The following is a 26,949-nucleotide window of genomic DNA, read 5'->3' as shown; positions in this document are numbered from 1 at the left end:
ATTCATGTGTTATTTGCAAGACTGAAACTTATGCTTTTGATAGAACAGGAATCCCCTAATGGGATATCAACTTCATGGTTGTCTCAATACTGGACATGTGAAATGGAAATATTATGAACTGCCTTCTAATGTACTCCATTCAAATATTTTGAAGGTTGTCTGTAAAATAATGAATAATAACATGAAAACATATTGAGAAAAATCATGCACATATCAAGAAATTTTATCAGAAATTGAACTATATACCTATGCTTCACTCAGGTGTGCTACAGACCCATTCACATATACTCAGTCATGATTAAGATAGTTAGCCATGTGTGTTCAAATAATTTTGGAGTTACATTTTTCAAAAAAAAGTACTCTATTATCTTAATATTTAGTATTGGTAATTTAATGGCATTGAGTATGTTAGAAATGATAAAAACCAATTCACCAAACCAATAAGATAAACAAAGAAATGGAAGTCAACGTCAATTTGGGTTATAAAAATTACCTTGTACAGATTCTTGTCTTTATGAAATGTCTACAAACAAACAATACAGCAGTAAGTGTGGAGGAGCAGAGGAGAGGAACTCGCATTGCTCTAATATCTACTGCTGATGAAATCAGAAATCTTGGGATGAGAATTTTAAGTGCTGAAAGATATGAAAAATCCTTAGGAAAAATTATCCCATGTTCAAAGCTTACTGCAAAAAAAGATTCCACAAAGAGGTTCATATGACTTTAATTCTAAGTGTAGAGTACAGAAGGGGATCTTCAAAAGCCAAAGGACTGAGTTTCACAGTGACTGGCTCAAACACTCCATTGTATTTCTAGGTGTCCTCTTACATCTAGCATTCTCCTTAACCCAAACACAAGGAAAAAAAAACAAACAAACAACAACAACAAAACACTAGAAGGAATGTTTAACTCTGGGGAAGCAACGTAAGGCAAAAGAAACAAACCTATGAATCCACGTTTCTGGACTCTTTGGAAACTTGGTTAGCGCCAGTTTTCCAAGATGTAAATCTTTAAGTGGACTTAAAGTGCCAGAAAGTATTAATTCTTTCCTACAAAAGATAACATAAATTTCTTTGAGTAAAACAAACCTGAAACAAACCACAAATTGTGACAGCCTCCCCGCACACATTTAACTTTTTCACACACAGTTTTTAAATATGGCTCAAGACACAGTATCAAGGATTCCTAAATTTAGAAGGAAGAAATATTCTGTGTGTAGAATATTCTTCAAAATGACTATAAAGGCAGAAATCACAAAATTTACTCATGTGTAAAATGAGTAATTATTTATTAAAATTAAGCAAAACTTAATGCTCATTCAACATAAGCTTTCCCAGACCTCCTACACAGATACAGTAGAGTGAAAGTCTGTATTTTATCTTTTTCTTCCTTTACACAGAGTTCCCTGCTTCACATATTGTTCGTTTTTCTGAATTTAGAATCTCCTTGCCCCTCCCAAAGGTATTTGAAAACATCAGCCTGTGACTGGTTATTGTAGGAATGCTTCTTTCCACATCCTATACTCCGATCTACTTTAGAGACACTTTGAAGTAAAGATAGAGAGAATTCCAGTTACATTATAATTACAGGAAACACGCCTTTCTCAGACCTTTAGTAGCTAGAACTAAAAACTTACCAGTAGCAATGTTGGTATTTTTATTTTTGTTTCTAAATAACATAGTCTTCATCATAATGACACGCATAGCACCATCAAAATTATATGCATGGCAACAGATGAAGTGAGAGGTGCACTGTACTGTTAGGGTACTTCTCCCATTTTCTTGGTGGGGAGGGAGAGAAGCTGGTAGTATGGAAAAAGAACTGCTATGAAAAAAAACTTAACCTACTATTTCCTGCAGGAAATTATCTGAAACTCTTTTCATGTGCTTCATATTTTTACTGACACCTCTGAAGTCAGTGGCATTTCACAAGAAAGGTTTTAATTTGAATTTTCAAAGCTTCTTGTTATCTGATGCTTTTTGGCTTTTGATCAATTATAGATGCCAGAAAGCACTTCAACAAGAACAGTAATATCTATGAAAATTTACTTCACAATCATTTACATACATGTTTTGGTCACTTTTAGCTTAAGAAGATTTTTCAGCTTCTAAAAGCAGATGATAAATTATGATCAGTGACTACAAGCATCTTGTTGCACATTCTGTATAACAGGAATTTCTATCTCAGTTCAAGAAACAACACATGCCTGCTATTTCTTAGCATGCTTTCCTACACCACACAATTAGCTCTTGCTCTGTTCTTCCTGCTTAGTTTCTACCCCTCTGCAGCTTCCCAGCTCCTTCTAATTAAAATAAACACCTAACCTCTGTGGGCATATTACAATGTTTAGAATAGCTCCAAAGAGAGGACAGATTATTGGCTCCTGGCCAGCTTCAAATTTTACATTCTCCAGTCCATCACTAACAGAACTTTCTATGATTGCCAATTCCACTTAAATGTTCACTGGCCTTCCATACTGCCACTCCAGTCATGCTCTGCCAAGCCCTGACCCCTTTCTAAGGAAAAGCTTTTCTCTTCCTACTCTCAAACCATTTTCCTTACTATCCAGGCTCAATATTGTTGGATCAATCACTATCTGCGAAGCTCTCAGTGAAGCTCTCAGCAGAGAATTCAACGTAGGAAACATGGATAATCTAAACTTAAAATGATGCAATTATTAGATTATAGGAAGCACTCTATGGAAAGAGCTGCTGCTGTTAATCTTTTTACTTTTAGGCTTAGAATCTATAATGCTTTTTTCCCTTGCAAATAAAACAGGGAATTTATGTGTCAAGAACATAAGATAAATCTGGCACAACAAACATCCTCTGTGCAAGATGAAAACAATCATCCCACGACTGATCCAACATGTTCTGCAAGCAGAGAGCAAGTCCCACGTAATTAGTTCCCACTTTAGTTCCCATCACAGTACAAATTTATCTCCAACAGATACTGTGCTGAACACAGCCTGCCCTCTATGCTGTGACTGCACATACCATCCTTGTTTGGTTAGCCTGACCTGCAGTGTACTCGAGGGAGGCTGAAGTGTGGTTCTTTAGTTTGAGCTGTGCCATTATGTACCTGCCCACTCTCTGAAAGAGCCACCACCCAGAAGCAGCCTGAACCAGCACAGGTCCAGGTTCAGAACATCAGTCCTCCAGCTAAAGCAAACACAGTGATAAATCCCTCCGATAATGGCTGCAACAACATCACCTTCACTTTGAATGTTACAAAGACACGCTACCAACCAAGCCACCTCGTCAAGAACTAGAGGCATGGCCATCCTCTGTAGTCATTTGCATACTGGCAAATCATAAAATTCATCTATATTCTTCAACATTTTTATTCGATTTGCAATTTAAATTACATATATAAACTGCACACGTGAGAACAAGCAATGAGCAAGTTCTTTTAGCTGTTAGGCAGAAAAAAAAAGTAAAATCATGGATGCATTTATGTTTATACAAACAAAAAACAACTGAAATCAGTTTTAGGTGCCATAAGATTACATTAGTGTAGGAGCTCTAGTGTTTATGCATGTTAATTCCTTTTTATTACTTGAAAGCTACTCAGGGGTATATATTTTCAAGACAGTATGCCCTTTGCTACCACTTTCACCTGCCTCTGTTAGATTCAAGATACTGGAAGGTACAAAACCTTGCAGAAGTTTTCAGCATTACACCAGCAATGAAAGAAAAAATCTGAATTTGCCATCAAGGCTGACAGCTATCCACAGCCATCATCTTTTTGTTCATTTTCCCTACAGAAAAAATGAACTTTAACTTCGAAACGCCTTTTATATATTTTTAAATTAGTCCTCCTAGATATTAAGAAGTTTCTGTCAGACTTCCAATCTCCTACTATTTCCGTAAGACTGTCTCAAATCTTACCTTGGAAGCAGAACATCCTCTCACCTAGGAGATCTATACAAAAATTATCTGCTTCAGAACCCTGTGAATATAGCTTCCTTCTCTTCTTTTTGCAGTGTATCTACTGAGGCCTGTTCAGCTTTGATAACAACACTGAATTGATCAGTTATCTCAAAAGGACTCAGATATAATATTCAATGAGGGATAAAACAAAAACAATGAAAACAGAGAGCAGACATTAGCTGGATACCATGATTCAGCAAAAACATATGCCCACCTGCTTCAACAGACAGAGGCAAGGAAAGTAACACTTTCAACTGAAACAAAATAAGGACCTAACATGTATTCACATGCTTTAGCTGTACTGAAAAAAAAAAAAAAAAAAAAAGTTTAGAATTATTTGTAGCACATGCAGGATAGAAGAGATATTCAACATTTCCTTCAGTGCTCTGTAGCTGAGAAGCTGCTGCTCTATCATTAGCTACCACTAAATGCAGAGTTTATGCTGATTTGCTCATTAAGGCCCAGATCATTCTGATGTCATTTACTGAGCACAACTCACCTCACATTCCAGGCTGTGGTGAAGTCTGGATTCAGCAGCAACAGCGTACACGTGGTATCTATCAGCTCTAAAACGAGTGAACAAAATATACAAAGATTAGCAATGGTTCACATATTCTAGTGGTCTCTTTGCAATCCTTTAGTCCCATCCTTCATTAAAGTCTCTCTTTGCCTGGTTGCCATATCTATGTCCATCTCTACAGAACACGGAATATCTCATTTTGGAAGAGTCTTGCTAACAACTTTTGTCTAAGAAGTTTGCAGCTGGAAATTTCAGACCACCATCTGTATGCCTAATTATCTATCCAGATATACCTATACATCTATCTATCCACACAGATATATGTATAGATAGATAACCCATATAGAAATATAAATATCTACTGGGTTAGATAGATTCACATGTACTGTATACCCTCAGAGATGGACAGTGACTGCACTGAATCCTTGAGTATACAATAATGTAAATTGCAGACATACTGAATGTATTAAAGAGAATTCTTCAAAGAAAATCCAACAATTTTGAAATGAGACAGTAACATTAAAAGTATACTCTCATTATTTCTGTACAACCCTGAGCTGCAGATATGTGCTACTTTTATACTATATAATGTACAGTTACAAAACAAACAAACAAAATTAGATACTGTAGCAAGTTATACCTAGGAAAACCTAGGGAAAAAAAAAAAGAATTAGGATCACAACATAATTTAAATATCCACATGCACATACATATAACAGAAAACACTTTTCAGTTCATTCTGAACTGACAGCCTTGCTTCAGACTATGGTATTATGGATATTCCATATCATATGAAGTCGTTCTCAGCAACATAAGTTAGAGAAAAGAAGGATGCAAGAAGGCACATTCAGAGCGATGGTGTTTGCCTTCCCCAGAAGCACTCGCTTTCCTGGGAGGGGCTGAATGTCTTCCTGCTGACGGGAAGTATCACATTAATTCCATTTTTAGCTTTGCTTGTGTGCATGGCTTTTGCTTTACCTAGTAAACTCTTTATTTCAACCCATGAGTTCTAACACACCTTTCCTGTTCCCTCCTCCACGGAAAGTGAGCAAGCAGCTGTTTGAGTTCCACCAGGATAACAGCGGATCCTAGAGGCATCTCCACCTAACCCTGAGAGGCTAGAGACTGCCACATGTTGATGTTCCTTACGCTCTGCTCTCAGGACATGCAGCTTCAGATCAGTTACCCTGTCAGCGTCACCACAAATATCCAGGCTTTTATTGTCAACAAAGTTTGGCTACATTCTCTCCTCAACACTACGTATTTAAGAAACTAAATAAACTGTACTCCAGGTGATTTCCAGCAGATCACTTACATGTCAGAGAAATAAAAAAGTAAAAGGAAGGAGATGGTCTTGTGGAACTAAATTATCTCTAACTGGGTCTCTGGCTGCAAAATTACATTTAAAAAACCTACCAGTGACATACAACAATAAAGGAGCATATTACTTCAGAAAGTACAGGAGATCAACTTCACCTACCTTTTTAACCAAGAAATTTCTCTGAGAGTACAGTACCTATCGCATATTACTGCGTGCTTGCTTGCTCATTCATGTCTGACAAAGTAATTTTGTGTATCCTGTGTTTCCATGGGTTCTTGCCCATGAGGACTATGTTATGTCATTATATGAGGGCAATATACTCGTAAGTGTGAACTCACGTAATTATACTCACATTTCCTATATGGTGAAAGGTAGTGAAAGACTATGAATTACAGTGAAGGAAAGTGAAAGGTAAACTTCAAAACGTAGGGTAAGACATAGAGCAAAAACAAAATGCTGTGACAAAGAAGAGGTTCTGGAGAGGTTCTGAATTAAGACATAGTGTTTGATTTTAATAACTGTTTCAGTAATCATTAGCTACTGTGACTGCACAATCTAGGGCAGACAGGATATATCCAGCAAAAGCTTATCACAGCCCAGTTCATTCTTTCAAATACTTTTCAGAAAGAGTATTCAGAGACTATATGACTCCATGTAGAATACAGTTTGTCCTACAAACTCATGTCTGCCCAGTAACCTACTATGGTGATGTCAAAGGCTTGGAACAGCACAGAATCATGCCCAATCTAAGCAGTAGCTCATCTATCATACTGTTTTATATAAATGCTTGGAGATTAATGAATGAATAAATAAAAAATAAAATCACTGTATCCTGAGTATTATCAAAGCAAAAAAGCAGACGAGGAAAACCTCAAAGAAATATCTAGTTCCCTTTGATTTTCTTCATAGTTTTATGCAGCAAAGAGCAGATGTAGATTTCACAAAGCTTGAATTTCCGAGCCAGAGATGCCAAATGACAGAATTTTAGAAACCTCTGAGCCTTCTTCCATAGAAAGTTGTATGACAGATCTAGCACATAATGTCAGCAGTTGCCAGATTGTTCTATGTCAATAACAAAACTCGACTTCATTTAAATTTCAAAAAGCACTTTCAGCTGGATTTTATGAAGAATACAGCATCCTAAATGCTGTATCCAAGGTATCCTTTTGGACATGAGAAGTCTCTCCAGACAGAGAAGGGCAAGTATGACCAGATTTCTAGCTCCTTTTTATTTTTTTCACCCCAAACATGACTGTATCCAAATTTTTGTTTTTGTACATACATTATACTAACATGCTTTTCAAACAAAGGCTGTTTTAAAGGTGGATCAATGGGCTTAAGGGAAGTAATGATTTTGAGTACATGCAGAACAATATTTTGAACAAAAAGAGAAGATATCTGTAGCAATTTCAGACAACCATCTTATGATATCACAGATAGTCTGCATTCAAAAGTTAAAACATTTTGAAGAAAGGAGAAAAACTTCTAAACTAGAAGACCAGCAACAGACATGATTTTGGATTCCAAGAAATCTTATTCAAACTTGCAAAAGAAACCATAATAAAATTAAGCACCTGTCCCAATACATTATCAATAATTAACTATTAACTATAGTTAACTATTAATTAACTATAAAGAACCAGATATTTTTTCCAGATCTTGCTAGAATATCAGATGAAATCATAACACTTTAATCAGGACCCAATTTTTCTCTTCTGTTTGATCTAAAGTAGCTTCTGGTAATTCCAACAACACAAAGAAAGTAACAGGAGACTGTATTTGTGATCACTGTTTATTAACAGGTGTCATCAGAATATGCAATTGAGTTTTGCAGCAGCCATAATTCTGTACTTGCACTACATCCAGAAGAAAACTACCTTGCCAAACACTCGGTATGTTTTATCTACAAATAAGGATTCAGAGGAAAATCCTTAAGGATTTTGTATTTCTAATGTAAAGAGCTTAAACTACATAAAAAGCAATTCTTTAGGTCAATCTGGAAAATACCTCTCTTCTCATGCCCTCCAAAACTTTTGCTCAGTTTCTGCTACAATTTAATGGTAAAGCATATCAAATACTGCAAGCTACACAGAGCTTCCAAACGTTATTAACATGGTGGGGTTTTGATCATGTTTTACAGTAGTTACATAAAAACTTGGTAGACATGGAAGTACTCAGGTTATCTCTTCTCAAGCATTTTACATCGGCTTTCAGTAATTAAAGAAACAAAGGAGAGGACAGTTTCTCTCCAAAGGATTGAATCAAGTGAGATTCAATCAACAAATAGGCAGTTAGCTAAGCTTCACACTACTCTGGTTATTTCCTGACACCATTTTATGACCTATGTTTTCAGAAGGGAGGATCTGAAATGCTTCATCTGGGTCGGAAGCAGAAAAATTTTCTGAACAGCCACAACACTCTTGTCATACAATGTCACCACAAAAAAAAACTAAACCTGCCTAAAAGGGTCAGTGTGTCATCAAATAAGATTCCAAATGAGAAGACTACAGAAAGAAAAGTTTCTAAGCTGACTGCCATTGAAACCTGAAGCCATGACGAAGTTGCTTAAACTACAATAATCCTTTCTCATTCTCAATTTAAACAAAGTCACTTTGTAAACAAGTATCTCCAGACCACACTGGTTCATAATTCTTAAAAAAGTACTCAAAACAGACAAAACTATACAAAAGAATTTTTCAGGCAAGTAAAACAAACTGAAAAAAAAAAAAAAAAAAAAAAAAGAGAACAACAACAACAAAAGAAGAAAAAAAAGAATAGAGTTTTACAGTTAAAAAGTTTAACAAGTTGTTTCAACAAACAATTTCTGGTACCCCTACGTCCAAATAAAACAATGCACTTCTTTCTTACTTCAGATCCACATTACCACAGCTGCCTTTCTGCCACAGTACATCTTTCCTTCTGCAAACAAGTAAGACTACTTTCCTAAATCACTCATGGGAATAAGTCATTTCCCTTCAATACTTCCAGATTGGGCAAGAGAAAGGATTTTTTTGCATTTTCAACCAAGAAACAATAGAAGTATCTCTTGTGATGCACAACACAAAGCCAGCTTTCCTCAGGTTTCACTCTTCTTTTAGAACAGGTTGAACTGCATTTAAAAAGGGCCAATGTCATGTCAAAAAAAAGGTAAAGAACATAGCTAAGAATCAGGTACTATTTTCTCACAGGGTAACTTACCATCTTTGTTCAGCCATTGTTTTCTCTGTCTGTAGAGTAGAAGTTTGTTGTGGACATATGGCAAAAGAAACTTGACACACCAGCTCTCCACACCAAGCTTGTTTTCCACCAGGACTATTGGGCTCCGGTTGTATCTTGCTTCAGGACATGGTATTAATCCAATTTCATCTCTTAAAAAAAAAAACAAAACAAAAAAACAAAAACAAAAACAAAACAAAACAAAACAAAACAACAGAAAGAAATGCAATTAAATTTATTTCCAGTATTTGACAATTATTTTTTTCTAAACTTCAGCTGTCAACCCATCACCTTTCTCCCTGTTTTTACTGAAGTCTATGCTCATTATTATCAATTCATCTTCTTATTTCCTCCCAGACTTGCAGGTAAAATTAAACACATTTTTAAGAAAGTAATCTGCATAATTACACAGTAAATTAACTCAGCAAATAACTGATGCAAACACGTTCTTGGTACGATTAAAGACTTAAGTTGAGAAAAAAAAAAAAAAAAAGCAAAAAACCAACCTCTTAACATTTCACATTGCTTTGCAATTTATTCAGGTAGTTGCGGTTTTAGGAAGAGTCTCTACAAAAATTAATATTATGTCTGCAATACTGTAGCAGGAGAAAAATAGAAATACTTGAAGGCATGCTGAAGAGTCTCAAAGTAATAGTTATTATTAGATAAACAAGCATGAATTGAAAGTCCTTTAAACGCCATGTTTTTTGTTTGTTTGTTTTGTGTGTGATTCTGGACTTTCTCTACTTACTCAGAAAAGTTATATTCTCAAAAATTCTGAATGGGGAAGGTTCTTTTAATGTATTTACCGTATCATACCTTCAATCAAACATCTAGAAATAAACAAAGGATGGCCACAAAAATTCACTCTCAAACAAAGCAGAAGTGTCTCAAGCTTTTTAGTTTCATGGGGCCATATTATTTTTTTCTTAAGTTTTTCATGTATATGGACAGTGAAAGAGCGGTTTTGAAATCTTAAAAATAAACAAAGACTGTCAATTATTCATGCTCACTTGGACAAAAAGAAATACAATTCTACACTTTCTACTATGCATGATTTCAACATCAAATTCTGTTTAATGGAAAAAAAAGAAAAAAAAAGGAAATGATAACGTACCTTATTTTTCTTTAATATAAGGTCTGTAGATTACATCCCAAGCGTTGACCTCATAATCTCAACCCAATTACCACACACTAATTTTGCTACTGGATAATCTGAGTGTACTGATTTAGTTCAGTGTCCTCAGTAGATTATTACTAAAGCAATTGAAAACGACACCATGTGTTTGTTTAAGAACAAGTATATCTACTTATTCAGAAAACTGATTTAATATGTCAGACAGCAAAAGAGCACAAATAACCTGAGGTAAGATACTTGCAAATTACTTGGCTCTGTCTCTAAACACACGCCCAGGTCCCTTACCCATCTCTTCTTCTCCAAAAAGAGGAAAACAAAAACAAAAACAAAAAAGAGGGAAACTCAGTTTTACTACCTACCAAACTGCAAGCAGTAGGTGATTCCACCCATGTTGCTCCACTTAAAAAAATTAAGCTTTTCACAAAGATATTCAGGTTAGACTTATGACATTCCAGACTAGACTTACAATGACATTTCAGACTGATGCTCTGATTCTTTCAACACAGTGCCTTATAGACTGAAGTTTTGTGCTTGCTGCTGACTTCGTTTCCTTTACAAAGAGGAGAACTCACTGTGGTTTTCCAATATTTGAAGGGACAGTATAAACACAGGTGGGTATGACTGTTTACATGGGTTGATAGTGATAGAACAAGGAGGGGATGGTTTTAAACTAAGACAGGAGAGTTTTAGATTAGATATTTGAAGGAAGTTTTTCCACACAGAAAGTGGTGACGCACTGGAACAGGTTGCCCAAGGAGGTTGTGTATGCCCTATCCCTGGAGGAATTTGAGGCCAGGCTCTGGACAGCCTGGTCTAGTGGCTAGCAGCCCTGCATATAGCAGGGATTGAAACTAGATGATCATTGTGATCCTTTTCAACCCAGACCATTCTATGATTCTGTGATTCTGTGAAATGCTAAATTTAGTCCGCGTATAAACTTTGCTCTTGCATGCTGTAACACACAGAACCTCAGAGGCAATGAGCACACAGCTTTGCTAATTAATTCTGTGAATTACCACAAAAATTCATGAGTCAATGCTTACAGACACTCCAGCAAAGGCAAATAGCAAGGGAAAGCAAATAAAAACAATCCTACACCCACACCTTCAGATCTCAGCAAACAGAAGCTTGACTCAGAAGAGCCAATTTCACAACACAGCCTTAAACACACCGTGACAATTGGTAGGTAGGGTTTGCAAAGAGCTGACAAGTCAAACACCTCAACTCCACGACATGCTCAGCAAGCCATAAGAGGCAGAGGACTGTACCGCTGCCTAATATGAATACAGTACAAAAAAAGGTTTATCTGGTAAATGGTGTGCATCTTCCCCAAGATGCAAACCACTTGTCATGTGGTAGAAACATTGTCTACAATACTGTGGTTTTGTTTTTGATGTTTTGATGGGTGGATCATAAACCTTACAAAGCATTCTGGGAAGGAACAGCATTTATAATTCAAAATGCTAGAAGAGCCGGTGCCTATCTTATGTTCTAAACAATTCAGGCAAACCACCATCACTCCTGAAGGCCTCTTGGGTCTGCAGGAGCAAGTAATGAAGTAGACTCTTCATTCATTTTGTCAGCCCAGCAGATTATGCTTGAGAACACTTGCAGTCTCTGCATCATCACATATCCCAAAAAAGTTTCTGCAGCAGGATTCACACACAGGTACCACCAGTCACTCAATTAGTCCTTGCAAAATTAAATGACTTAAGTATCCTAAATCTTGCGCTAAAATAGCCTCTGGTCATACAATCATCTCTGTCAAAAAAGACATTCAAGATCAAGTCCTACCATCCACCTGACCTGCTGGGTCCCACCACTAAACCATGGCCCTTACTCCTACATACGCATATGTCTTAAATACCTCTGATTACTGGGCAATCCATCCCAATGCTTGATCATCCCCTCTGTGAAGAAATTCTTCCTAACATTCAACCTACACCTCCCAGCATGAGACAGTCTGCTTATATCTATCACTATCACTAGTCACTGGAGAAATCTACACCCTACCCTCCTGCAGCCTCTTTTCCAGTAGCTGTAGAGAACGTCTCCAGCCAGCCTTGTCTTTTCCAGACTAAACAACCTTGCTCTTTGTAGCTTGCTTTCCAGTCTCTACACCAGCTTTGTTGCTCTTCTCTGCACACACTTGAGCAACTTTGAGCACAACTCTTCTTTTAGTGAGAGGCTGCAAACTAAGCACATGCTCAAGGCGCAGTCTCACCAATGACACATTCAAGGGAAACAATCATCACTTCCCTACTCCTGCTGGCCATGCAATATCTGACGCAGGCCAGGCTGCCATTGGCCTTCTTGGCTATCTGGGCGTACTGCTGGCTGCTGACCAGCACTTCAAGGCCCTTTCCTGCCAGGCAACTTTCCAGCCACTCTTCCCCAAGCCCGTATCACTGCAGTAGGCTGATGTGACCCGAGGGAGGACCTGGCACTTACAGCTGTTGCGTGTTGTGTAACTGCCCAGCGACGCAGCAAAGGAGTGCCTGGTCATATTGACAGGACTGCACAAACCAACTGCAGAATTTAAGGCGATCATATTTACGTACAAGTTAATCACTATACTGAAGGTAACGGCAATTGAAAGCTGTGGTTCTTGGTCTCCTACTATCAGAAGCACGACCTACTGGTAAACTAATATTTAATTAATGTTTCACTCCCTAGATTCCAGTTTTCTCTTGAATTTTAGGATACAACTTATCTTTGCTTACACTTACTTCCCAAATAAAGCACCAAGAACTGCACGAATTATCTTTGGATTTACAGATCCAAAGACAGAACCCAAAACAGTAATTCACAATCACAAAGTACAATACAGAAGCTAGTAGAACTTGGCACATGAATTCATCTATGTTATCACCAAAGCTTCTTCAACCTGTTCTGAGATTGGAGAAGCTATGCAAGAATAACACCCTATGAAGCATGAAGCTTCACTGTACATACCTTGTGCACAGTTAAAATCCCAGCTGTGGCAGCACAATGCTGACAGGCAGTTGCTGAATATGCTTCTGCTTTTTTTAAAACATAATCTTTCAAATAACCCAACCTCTCCCACAAAGAATTAGACAGAGGATACTAAGTAATGCTTTGGAAATTAGAATGACACACAATCAAGAGATACTGTTCAACTACAGTTATACAGATAACAAAGACTGAATCAAAGAAGTCCAGAACATTATAACTGCAGAATAGTTAACCAAGTATGAACAGCTTTTAATACTGGATGTCAATTTACAGCATGGACATTTGGGATCTGTATCTTTTTGGTAAAACAAGTCTAATGAAGTGACTACATGACTAATTGATTTACAAACTTTGAGAAGTGAGGAAAAGGGCTTTCAAAATACAAGAAAAGAAAACTTTTCTTGCATTATCACGTCTACCATACACGTATGATTCTCTTTCAGAATTTCCAATAACAAATCAATACCACTACTCATTAGTTAATTAGCCTTTAACTTATTGGTACAACCAAAATCTTTCATAAATGAAAGAATAGTAAGATATTATTGAAATCCAAAGAATTCCTAGCCTGTATTTGTTTCTAAATAAACTATAAATATCGGACTAGCATTATCTAAGAGTTTCCTTTTGCTTGTTCTCACATTAATCTTCACTGTGAAGTTCTGCACTGACTATCCTTCTCACTAAATACTGCAAACAAATATTTACTACAGATGGCAAATTCATACATATCAATGCCGCATAAGTTATTTAACAATTTAAAGGGAAAAATATTGGCAAAGCAAACTTCATATTTAGCTTATAACTTAATGAAGTGTTTTGGGTTCCTAAAGGAAAAATCTGCAATCACACCAAAAGAAACCTTGATTAAGTTTCAAATCTATGAGGGCGGATCAGAAAGTAATGCCTTCTATTTAATTATGATGTTCCACGACATCAGAGGCAGATATGAATGGCAAGGCAGTACAGGCTGAACCTTCCCACCAATATTTCATGCCAGCAGGCTGCTGTGGATCAAGGAGCTCCTTGACCTCCTTAAGCATAAAAACAAAGCCTAATAGGGAGTGGAAGCAGGAATGGGTTAACTGAGAGGACTACAGAGATGTCATAGAGCAGCCAGGGATTAGGTGAGCAAAGCCAAAATCCAGATAGAATAAAACCTAGAATAAAGACTGGCAGTCTGGTGGAGTTCCCACTGATTGGAAAAGGGGAAACATAACCCCCATTTTCAAGAAAGGAAAAAAATAAGATCCAGGGAACTATAGCCCAGTCTCAACTCTGTGCCTGACAAGATCATAGAGCAAATCCACCTGAAGGCCATACTAAGGCACACGGAAAATAAAGATGACGTGATTGGTGGTAACCCATACAGCTTCACCATGGGCAGGTCATACCTGACCAGGCTGAATTGATACTTTTCAGCCGGGAGAAAAGAAGGCTCTGGGAAGACCTCATAGTGACCTTCCAGTACTTAAAGGGGGCCCACAGGAAAGCTGGGGAGGGACTTTTATAAGGGCAGGTAGCAACAGGACAAGTGGAAATGGCTTTGAACTGGAAGAGGGTAGATTTAGACTAGATACTAGAAGAAATTATTTACTGTGAGCGTGGTGAGACATTGAAACAGGTTGCCCAGAAAGGCTGTGAATACCCCCCTCCCTAGAAGTATTCAAGGCCACACTGGATGGGACTTTGAGCAACCTGGTCTAGTAGGAGGTGTCCCTTCCTATAGAAGGGTGGTTGGGAACTAGATGATCTTAAAGATCCTATCCAATGCAAACCATTCTGTGAATCTGTGATTCTATGATCACACGTTGTTGCTGTGTTCCCGATGTCAGGAGAGGGGCAGTCAGACACATTGGCATCTGACAGGGAAGTGTGTTCAGAACAATGGTGTGTCACTCAACTCCACCATGCGAAAAAATTACACCCACTGACATTTTTCAGTGTATGCTGATCATTTATGGGGACCAAACAGTGAATGTGAGCACAGTAATGTGGTGGGTGATGTGTTTTTGTAGTGGTCACAGTGACAGTGGGTCACCTCTGCTGGCACAGATTTTTATGAGAATGGCATGCAGCTTCCTGTTCACAACTTGTGAAATTCAGAGCTCAATGGTGGTGACTATAATGAAAAATTGTTTTGTAGCTGAGAATGTGCTCTATCAAATAGTGTTATCGTGTTTTTGTATCTGTTGTAGTTTCCATGGGAATAAGTAGAAGGCATTACTTTCAGAGCAACTTATGTAACAAAATGAAGTGTGTTTTTAAACACATTAAAAACACCAGGAGTCCAGACAGGAAAAAGTGATCTGAGCTACAGTGATACTGATATACCAGGAAAAGTATCCTCAGATTTCAGGCACAAATGCTGGGTTGTCCCTTCCAATTACGCCTACAAAATTCAAATAGGTTTTTGACAAGTGGGTCTTTTATTCTCATTGGCTTCATAAGCAAAAGAAAATCAAAGTTCAGAAAGAATGCATGCATTGATGTATTCTGTGTTTACAATCCATTCAGTCCCAGTGGGATAGCTCATGCAAATGCTTTTATAAGATCTATGCTGGTTGGACTTGGTAAAAGTACCAATAAATTTCACAGTCTTACAAAAATTGAGAACTAGCAAGTTAACACAGTTATCCTGCAGAATAAAATGGAGCAATCAGACAGATGAGGTAATATTAAATTAGTGTTGTGTATTTAATTAGAAGTGAGCTTGCCTTAAAAACATGCACAATCTTGCTCCACATCTAATTCAAAGCAAACAACAACAACAACAACAAAAAAAACACCAAAAAAAACCCAACCAATAAAACCTAAGGGAGAAAAAATGATGAAACATCACAGTTAGCCTAAAACTGTATTTTACATGGTTTTCAGTGTTCACCAGAGACAATATCCTCTTTAAACCATAGAAAGCTGGAAGCTTGCTAGAACAAAGCTCTGACATGCATCAGGAGCAAGTGAACAAAGAATCAAAGACTTGGGACAACAAATGCAAAAGAGCACCTTTCAACTAGACAACAGAAGTATGAAATCAAGCACCAAGCAAACCCCTTATTTTCACTGAAGTCAGATGTCAATAAAAGAATTCAAATCTGGATCCATGACACAAGTAGGCCACTCAATTGAAAAGGATAGCATTTGTAACAGACTGCAACAGACCACAGCTGTCTTGGTCAATAGCAAGAAGATAACTCAGATCAACCAGAACATCTGACTGTAAGGGCTGCAGCCTTCTGCTCCAGATGTAAATAGGTGTGGTAGCCAATGGCCTGCAGCTTATCCTAGCCATGTAAATACTGGAGTTCAGAAATCCAGCAGGATTTCATGCCTACCTCAGGAGGCAAACTAGCAGCAGGTCATGCTTTCTCATACTAAGCATGATACAGTGCATCAGTTTCAGGGCACATAACTATTGCAATCTACTTTCATCTCCTGGACTGAATGAAAGAAGACAATACCAGTCATGTATTCAAAAACACAGACTCTAGGTTTGCTGTCAGGAAACAGTTTTGAAGGATGAGTAGCAAGCAAAAGGATTCAGCGGATTCATTCACAAATACTGCCTGTTTACAGTACATTATGCCTCAGATACTAAAAATGAAACTTCATGGCAAAATGCTGTTCTTTTTTAGAAAGTACCCATATGCTGTATTTTAAAACCTGGCCACCTACCCAAGTGGTTAGCTGCATTTATGGAAATACGAGGATACTCATTCTAATCCTCTCTTTCAAGCAAAATGATAAATTAAAAACTGCACATAAAGTGTTCCTAAATAATTGCTTAACATGCTATTTTCTGGAACAGATTAATAGGCCATCGCCTTGGAGACTGCAGCTCTTCCATCTGACACAGAGCACTGCATTTACGTTACAAAGTTCTTACTCGTTATCCACTGCTTCATTTGTTCCAACTAATATGAAATCTGGCTCGATAGCAAGATGCTTCCCTAAACAGCTGGCACCTTAAAACAAAGGACAGCACGCGGAAACGGGAGCAGTCCAGGAGTGAACCGTTCACCGACAGGACCGAAAATGAAACACGAATCTTCTGGCTCTTAGGCGGCCAGATAAACCTGGTTCTCGGAACACAGCAGTAACTGCTCTGTCCTACGCAGTCATCGCATTCGTCTCCCTCCAACGCGAAGGAAAGGACAGTCTCTGTGCCGGCGGTACAGATGTCAGGCTACGCACACACGGCGCAGCTCGGGAGCTGCCAGACGGAGGCCAGATCCGCCTTACCCCACCTCGGCAGCACGCTGCACTGCCCAGCACCTAACCCCGGATTCGCACGGGGCTCGCTTAAGCAGGCGGTGCTTACACCAGCACGTCGGCCCCGGTGCTGCGGTCCCTGCGGATCTGCCGCGGCACCCGCCCCAGTAGGACCCGCTCTGCTCCCGCACAGCGACGCTCCGGGTGCCGCCGGCAGCTCGCCACCCGGCGCGCCGCGCCCTGACCTTGGCCCGGGCGCCCGGCCCCGCCGCCGGGCGGCCCCAAGCCCCTCTGCCCCGCCCGCCCGCCCGGCGCCCGCCCCGCTCACATGTCGGGGTTCCGCTTGAAGGCGTTGCGGATGTCTTTCACCACCCGCTGTACCAGCACCGCCACCTCCTCCGGCGACTCGGCCATCTTCCGCAGCCGGCCGTGCCGTGCCGCGCCGCGCCGGGCGGGCAGAGCGCTTCCGGGTCAGCGGCCGGCGGGCGCCACGGGGATGGCGCTGCCGGAGCGGAGCGGAGCGGAGAGGGGCGGCGGGGGCGGTACGGCCTCGGGCCGGCTGGGCCTGCGGGGGAGCCGTGCGGCCTCCTGCGGGAGGGGCGGGCTCGGCCCCGCCTCGGGCGGCTCCGGGAAATCCGGGAAGAAAAGTCCTGTGCGGTGTTAGGAAGTGGCATTCCTTTATTCTTCACGATACCTACCGGGCGACTCGACAAGCTGGTGCGCGCTCTGAAGTCCTACACCTGAACAGCTCAGACATACATACGCAGTGCACTGGCGTACACATTCATTCCTTTTCAAGGACTTGTACACGTGCTCACGTCCCTTTGGGCATGCCCAGTGGTATTCAGGGTGGTCGAGTGCCCACGTGCTTGTCCCCCTTTTTTCATGGTCAGCTTCATCACCGAATCCTTTGACTCATTTCTATCCACTTTTCCCCAGTTTGGAAGATTTCCATTGCTTGTTAGGCCATAGTGAACTACCTTTCAAAAAGTAGAACCTGAGGAAAATGTCCTTGCACCTATTGAGGCAAAATATAAAAGAAAGCATTCTGTTGTGACTCTGGCGCTTCCTGTGAGGCAAAATCATTGTCTGTTATATTACTCTGATGATTTCTTAGTGAGTTATAAATGTCTTCATTCCATGCAAACAAATCAGCCTCACAGAATCTTGGAGATTAAGGCACTAACGAAGTATTTTTTGCCCACAGAAAAACTCATGAAGGCTACCCAAATAAAGGAAAATCAGCTATGTAGGTGTGGTCCCAGAACATAAATTTGAATGAGTCTTAATAAGGCTACATGGAAAACCTCAAATTCGCATGTGTGTGTGATACTTAATTATTCCTGTTAATCTCACTGTAACTGATTACTTACACAGCAGTTAGCTGAAACAGTGTACTATGTTATATGTTGATTACACATTCAAGATATACATATCACTGCAAAGTTCTGTTCTCAATGTCCTGAAAATTGCTTTAAAGTAACTGATGTACTTATAAGTGGCAAAAGTAGTTAATTAGGATAATGCAATCAACTGACAATGTACAGTAGGTGAGCATGCATTTTGAAGAGGACTGCATATTGAATTGCTACTCTTACTCAAATATCACAATAAAAATATATTTAAATTGTATAATTTAGGTACTTATTGTCAAATTATATAAAGCAGGTTTGGGTATTAGTTTTGCGTACAATTATATACAGTAGCTTTCAGTTGTATTCACTGAGTTGAAAGTCAAGCATACTTGATCCAATTTGAGGGCAATTATAATAAATGATTTCAGCAATTATTTTAGCCTTGCTAAGTTTAATGTATGGCACATGAGTAAGCTGTAGAAACTATGCCGTCATGAGATAATCTAAAAGTTTACATACCCTTTTCACAGGAAATAAATTTCCTTGGGTAATCTGGGAATATAGATTATGTTATGTGACTATGATATTGGACGAGGTGTCAAAAATCTTGGAAATAATTTGATTGAGGTAATGCTTATATGATGAGTACAGAGTAATATGTTTTAGTAGCTATCCAAAGTGATATAACAAACCTGCTTTATAAGCATAAATAAATAACTAAGCGCCATAATCTCTCAACTGAGATGCAGTTCAGCAGTCATGAAATGAAACTAAGATCTTCGTAGTCAGCTTTGCAGAATATGCCTGATGGTCTTGGTTCATTTCTGTGACCCTCAACTATTTTAATTTGTTATTGCTTTATAAGCAAGTTAAATCATAGAATGCCTTGGGCAAGACCTTAAAGATCATCCATTTCCAACCCCTTTGCCATGGGCAGGGCTGCCCCCCCCACCAGCTCAGGCTGCCCAGGGCCCCATCCAACCTGGCCTTGAGTGCCTCCAGGGATGGAGCACCCACAACTTCTCATGCCCATGCCTTCAGTAAAGAATTTCCTCCTAATATCTAATCTAAATCTCTCCTCTTTTAGTTTAAAACTGTTGCCCCATATCCCATCATTATCAGATTGTGTGAAAAGCCAGTCTCCATCCTGTTTATAGGTATTCCCTTTAAGTACTCATCTGCTGCAGGGAAGTTCCCCCGGAGCCTTTTCCCCAGGCTGAGCAAGGCCATCTCCCTGTTTCTCATGTGTTCCTACTCTCTGATCATCTCCTGGACCCATTCCAACAGCTCTATGCTTTTGTTGTGCTGGGGGCCCCACACCTGGATGCAGTACTCCAGATGGGGCCCCACAAGGGAAGAGCAGAGGGGGACAGTCACTTCTTTTGCCCTGCTGGCCACCCTTCTTTTGATGCAGCTCAGGATATGGTTGGCATTCAGGTCCTCAAACACATGCCACTGGCTCATATCAATATTTCAATCCACCAAGACCGTCAAGTAGTTCTCCACAGGATTGATCTCAGTGAATTCTTCCACTTGACTGTACTCATGTCTGTGATTGCCCTGACTTGGATCAGCACCTTGCACTTGGCCTTATTCAACTTCATTTCATTCAGGGGCCTACACCTCCAGCTTTTCCATGTCTCTTTGGATGGTGTTCCTTCCTTCTGTTGTATCAACTGCATAAATCAATAGCATTACTGCGAATTGAAGTATGATAGTTTGCATTAAAACCCCTCACAGTTGAAACTAATCCTGTTCTGGGAGGCTGGACACAGGTGCACGGGAAAAAAAATGGGCACATTCATCTTAGTGATGTTCCATCACTGAAGATGATTATTCTATGTAGATCACATTGCACAGCCAATAGGAAAAGAACTGTGTTAACCCTGTCCTTGTTTTACTTTTATCACAGTGATCATTTGATAATTTGATAGCCATACAGAAGACAGAGAACATTTTTTCAGAATGCAACAGAAAGTCATCCATCTTCAGATTTCTCAGTATTTTTTTTTTAATGTCAAAAAATATGATGCATGCATAGTTTATGCCGTGTAGTTATGCACACGTTTGTTTTTCAGGCAAGCAAGCAAAGATTATAACTGCATTAGTATAGTATTCGGATACTGTCAATTACTTCTTATTTTATTGCAAGGAAACTAATTTGTATGAAAAAAAATTATCCTAGTGTATTGAGTCAAAATTTTATCTGCCAATATAATGCTTTTACTACAATAAATTACTCCATAATCTAACACCTCCAGAATTCTTACCATAATTACTAACAGTAGTGATTCATTCTGTACAAGTTGTTTAACTCTTACTCTTGTTAGAGAGGGAGGAGGAGTTTATATTCTCTATTAACAGAAACACTAAAAATTGGGGAAAAAATGACATTTTAATGAACTTTCTAATATATAAATAGTCTAAGTTTTTGTATAAGATTCATACATACATGGGGTATATTATTGTGTAACTATGGGGAATGTTTTGGAATGTTTGAAGCTACTTTGTGATTAAAGTGGTATGTGCAATCTTGGTATAAGTCCTAGTCCTAAGCCATATACAAGCCTTCTCCACACTGCATTCAAATTTAATTTCACATGCTGTGCTTGCAGAGGTGCTCAATACTGTATGGCAATGCCTTCTGAATTCCTCTGTTGCTCTCACTCACTGACGTTACATTTGTGACTGAAAAAAGCTGGTTAGCAGGCTTCATCTAGCACAACCTTTAATGCAGATGATGACTCTGACCTTCCTCTGACCAGAGTGCCCCTCACCATATAAACTCAAGCACTAGTCTTACCCCTTAATTGCTGCCAGCAACCTCAAGGCGCAAGAAGAACTGATGGCAGCATTTCTAATGTCCCCATGAGTCGTGCTGACTGCAACTGCCACTTTATCTCATAACTTTTTAAATATTCCTTGTTTTCTCATGATGATTGCTTCTTAAATTATGAGTAGGTGTAGTGACATGGTTTGGCATATACTGTCAAGTGAGTGGGTTAGCCCCATAGATTTTTCTCTGATAATAATATGGAATTTTCTTTTGTAGTTGCACTCTATATTATTATAGCCCACTGAAGGATGATAACAATTAAAACTAGTTCAATTGGACTATTTTGTCTTGAATTTATGTGTTAATTATTTCTCAGTTTGAACTCTTGCCCTATTCTCATTCCCTAATGCTAGCCTATACCAGTGCCACTAAATATGTTCAGTTAGTCAAAATTGGTACTAGCACACCATCAACCTACTTTCTCAACAGAGAGTGTATTTTTTCAGTCTCAGACCTGCTTAATGGAAAATAGATAGGATGATATAAGCATTCAGAAAACTAACTCAATGAGGAATCTTATTTTCAAAAGGAAACACCTTTTTCTTACATCTCTCCCAAATCAGGTGTTTTGCTTAATCTGGACCTTAAACATTATCTCTTTACCTGGCTCACACCTGTGCTTCTTGTTGTTTTGTGTGTTTGCTTGGGTTTGTTTTGTTTAAATAGAAAGGATCATACTTCAAATTATGTCCCTTCTTACGGCTGGTACATAGTATTTTGAAAGACACTGTTCAGAGTCTGGACTTTGAAGAAGTCACAGATACGTACAATTGGTTTCTTTAATAAACAATTATAATGTTACCACAAGCAAACATAAGTTGGAAAAAAGCTGCTAATGACACTTCTGTCAATTTTCATGCACATGTATCTGAAAATGATACATTCACTGAAGAACGCTTTAGTTATCACACAAAATAACAGAATTGTATGAGTTGGAAGTGACATCAAGAGATCACTGAGCCTCACTCACCAGCCTGTAGTTCCTTGAGTCTTCCTGTCTTCCTTTCTTGAATGTGGGATTGATGTTTCTCTTTTTCCAGTCTCTGAGAACTTCACTTGACAGCTGTGATTTTTCAAATATGATGAAGAGCGTCTTGGCAACAACATCAGCCAGCTTCTTAGAGCCCCAGAATGCATGTAATCTGGCCCTGTAGACTGGTACACATTCAGCCTCATGTGGTGGTCTCAGATTTTCTCAGCTCTTACACTAGAAGAGATCTGGCTGCCCCAACCCCTGCTTGGAAGTTCTGGGACATGAGAGGTGTGAGAAGCCTGACTGGCCATGAAGACTGAGGCAAAGAACTTACGTACCTCAGCCTACTCCATGACAGAGGCAGCCAGTTCTCCTTTTTCATTTATCAGAGGGGGACACAAGTGGATATCCAATATACCTAAAGAATCCCTTCTTGTTGTTTTTCACATCCCTTGCCAAGTTCAATGCCGTTGTGCTTTGGCTCTCCTGATCCTGTCCCTGCAGAGAGCTTCCTTTCTTCCCAACTCTCCAGTCTGTTCAGGTGTCACTGAATGGCAGCACAGCCTTCTTCTATGCCAGCCACTCCTCCCAGCTTTCTATCATTAGCAAACCTGCTGAGGGTGAACTCTATTTCTGTCCGGATTGTTGATGAGCAGTTGAACAAGACCGACCTAGCACTGACCCCTGGGAAACATCACTAGTTTCAGGCCTCCAGTGAGTCTCTGTGCTGCTGATGACAACCCTCTGTGTTCTGAGTAAGACAGTTCCACCTTACTGTTCACTCATCTATCCCACACTTACAAGGGTATTGTGTGAGACAGTGTCAAAGGTCTTGCTGAAGCCAAGGTACACAACATCCACTGCTCTCCCCTCATCTACCCAGATGGTGATGACATCATAGATGGCTGTTACGTTGGTCAAGCATGATTTCCCCTTGATTAATCCATGTTGACTATTTCTGATAACCCATTTTTCTTCCAACTGCTTAGAGATGACCATATGTTCAGATGTTATGAGAAGGTTACTCTAAAGACACAGCACTGCCTTCATCATTCTGTTTTTTAATGTTGTCTTCTATTGCATTTTGGCCCAATATCACTGTTTGACCATCAATATTTCGTATCATAGGCACTTATCCTACCAAGAATAAATATCTGTGTTCTAATTATATGCAAAAATCCTTTTTTTTTTTTTTTAAATGATAGTTCTGCTACTTGCATGTGGACAACAACTTTTTTTTTTTCAGTTTACAATAAGATGGCTTCTCTATAAGATTGGGAATCTTGCTTGTTAAAATATTTCTGAAAGATGAGGTATGAAGAGTAAGAATTTCCTTGAACTTCTGAACATAATATCTTGCTTTGTTTCTTCCACTGTTTTTTTGTTCCTAAATTTAATTTAATGCTTTTAGGGTTACCTAGGGAGCCCTGCCAAACAAGAAGGCAATCATGCTTCTGGATTGAAGTACTTCCTGTCAGTGAGTTCTTCTTAGTGTTGACAGAGACCAGAATGTTTTTCCAGAAACTCTTGCTCAAGCACAAGGACTGCAGAAGTTGAAAGCAGTGATAAGGCTGTTTTCTGGCTTTAATAAAATGAAAATTCTGAAAGAATGTTCTTAATTATTTGATTCAAAGCAAACTCACGCTTCAGAGATAGGTTCCACATATACCTGTCAGTATCTCTTCTCTTATTTTCCTGTAGTGCTTAAAATGACAGGGTGATTACATGGCTCCTCTGCCCAGGGTCACGTTGCTGATTAAGCTGAGATTTTGCAGGTGATTAATGTCTCTGGAGCATGTGCTGGAAAGCTGTGTGATATTTTTGTCTTAGAACTGTAGTTCACGAACCAGTATCCTCCTCCAACAACTGAAGTAGAGCTATGATAAGATCAACCATTCTCTGAAACTCTTTACCTGTTCTACCTATTCTGGAGCTGCTGTGGGTAGTAAGCACAAAGCTAAACTACTTAAATCTCCCCACTAATAAGACAAAATCAGGTTTTTGCCCGCGTAGCTAAAAATCTTCAAGATGTAAGTAAGTGTACTGGTTCAGATTAGGTCCAGTGATCTGTCACTGGTCAGAGGACACAAGTGGATATCCAGAGAAAGCTAAGAAAGGAGTTTGTACACGTGTACAATTTGTTTTCTTCCCTTCTGAGCTTCTGACCACTTTTCAGCTCAAGGGAAATCAAAAGTCTCTTGTTTGTTTTGTTAGTAACTCTCAAAAGATTTCATTAAAAAGCCCTGAAGTCTTCCACTGAACCCAAATAAATTCTTTTACGTATCTGCATGTATATGATCTAGTCTCTGATATTTTTTTTTCTCTCTCTCCCTTCACTTTTTTTTTCCCCTCCAGAAAGATTAGTAGCTTACTATTTGATGGGAGGAACAAAAAACATGAAAGGTTACACTGCATCGAGCTATTGGATACTGGCTGTTTTTAGATGAACAGAATTTCTGAAAATGAAATCTGCAACTTTGCATCAACATCCATTCCTGGATCTGTCTTTCCTCTTAGTAAGTTATTGTATGTACCTGTTCATATAAGTTTTGATGGACAAATAATCAGTTGTTGACCCATGGGATTAGGAATCTTGCCTGACATCTGTCATGGTTTTATGATTTTTGGTTATCACTATTCCACATCATAACATCATGTAGTGCACTGAAAGTTAAAGTGTTAACGCTCCAGTTCTGGGCACCTGTCCCAGAAGAGGAGAAGAACTAGATTCCCCAGCAGACTGTTCACTGTGCTGTTATCATTTCTGCTCAGGGGGAACAGATATAAGGCCGTGGTGGTCATCTGACCTCCCTTCTAAGTCAGGCTCTCCTCCATGCTGCTCAACCGGACTACGCATCTCACCTCAATGTTATGGTGAGGCCTATCCACCTCTCTCTTATTATATTTGATTTATTAGCTTCAATTCTAATCATATTACAACTAAATTAAATAGGGAGCATATAAGCAGGAGGAGAAATGGCAAAAGGAGAAAGAGTGGATAGGACAAGGGGGAATGTTGTAAACTGAGACAGAAGAGGTTTAGGTTAGATAATAGGAGGAAGTTTTTCACATGGAGGGTGGTGATGCACTGGAACAGGTTGCCCAAGGAGGTTGTGGATGCCCAATCCCTAGAGGCATTCAAGGCCAGGCTGGGCAGCCTGGACTACTGGCTGGTGACCCTGCATTTGGAAGGGGTTGAAACTGAAAGGTGAGAAGGGCCCCATAAGTGAAAGTAAAAAGGCAACAAGGCTTCACACAGACTGAGAGTAAGGGGAGTGAAGGGGAATGGTTAGAGATAGTTTATAGAAGCAAGAATGTAGAGCTTATTAGAAAATAAGGGATGGCAGACACTGTGTCTGGGATAGTGAGGGGAATGAAGGCACTAAAGATAAGGGTTTGAGAACAGCCCGAGGACATTTGGCAGGGAGGTGATTAGATGTCCACAGGGCAAGAAGAAACCGGTTTGGGGTGATGCCCCCCCTAAAGGTCAGAAGTTTACAGCGAGAAAGGTCAGAAGCCTTCATGAGGAAGATGACAAATCTTTATCCCACGACCCTCTGGGCATGCACAAGAAGAGTGGGGGTCTGCATACTAACGAATTCTCGGGGGTGTAATGAATATATATCCAAATTCCGGGAAAACTATTGATTATGGATTAGTTTGGCCTATATCTGTAGCATGATTTTTCCTGATGGTGTGTAAGTTAGGAGGAACAAACTCCCTTGCACCTGGTGTCTGCGCAGCACTGAATAAAACATACCTGCTTTTATAACTACTCTGTGGTTATGGAGTTTGATTCCGCACGTCAAAACTACGTAATCACTGTAGTCCTTTTCAATCCAGCCCATTCTATGATTCTATGATTCTATATTGTACTATAGTGTGTTATCTTGCCAACACTGTATCTAGTAAATTAGTTTGTTTCTCCTCATATTGTTGCCGCTGTTTTTAATTATTTTGGGGTCCCCCATTTCCCTTTTCTGGAGGCGCAGATTTTGCGAAATCCCTCTGCCCTGCTAGTCAAGGAACTGGGCCAAACCAGCCCATAAACGGGTGACACATCCTTCCTGATCTTGCAGTCTTTTTGTTTTGCTCTTCTGATTTTTATGTTTGTTTTTTTTGGTGGTTGTTTTTTTGTTGTTGTTGTTGTTTGTTTGTTTGTTTGTTATTTGTTTGTGTTTTTTTGGTCAAAGTTGTTTAGAATGAAAATAAAAGTCAAAGCAGACGTAGAAATGGACCATTAATGAGTAGTTTGATAATATTGCCTGTTTCCTCCTATGCAGGAAGAGGTTGAAATTTAATTAATGTAATTGGCATTTGCTAAATCTGTTGCAATATCATAACACACACAGAAATAAAGGTGAGGCTCTTCATGCAGATGAGTTCCTCACTCCTAACTTTGTTAAATACACTTTTTAGAAAATACGAACTCTACTCTCCTTTTGTAAGAACAATTCAGGTTTGCATAAG

General features: G+C 39.4%; 1 protein-coding gene across 1 annotated transcript in view; it reads right to left on the bottom strand.

The window, feature by feature from the left end:
- The window catches only part of PTAR1 (protein prenyltransferase alpha subunit repeat containing 1), a 31,418-nt gene extending 13,628 nt beyond the window's left edge, over positions 1–17,790 (bottom strand). The window contains exons 1-4 of the mRNA XM_052700817.1: positions 17,644–17,790; positions 8,972–9,141; positions 4,432–4,498; positions 945–1,049 (exon numbers count right to left, since the gene is read on the bottom strand). Of these exons, the coding sequence (XP_052556777.1) occupies positions 945–1,049; positions 4,432–4,498; positions 8,972–9,141; positions 17,644–17,729 (428 nt within the window). The 5' untranslated portion in view covers positions 17,730–17,790. The remainder of the gene's footprint in view (positions 1–944; positions 1,050–4,431; positions 4,499–8,971; positions 9,142–17,643) is intronic.
- Positions 17,791–26,949: the final 9,159 nt, after the last annotated feature.

Source organism: Tympanuchus pallidicinctus, unplaced genomic scaffold, assembly GCF_026119805.1.
Source record: "Tympanuchus pallidicinctus isolate F22 unplaced genomic scaffold, pur_lepc_1.0 scaffold4, whole genome shotgun sequence".
NCBI classification, from domain to species: domain Eukaryota; kingdom Metazoa; phylum Chordata; class Aves; order Galliformes; family Phasianidae; genus Tympanuchus; species Tympanuchus pallidicinctus.
The sequence above is the reverse complement of the archived record's forward strand: the minus strand, read 5'-3'. Positions and strand labels throughout refer to the sequence as shown.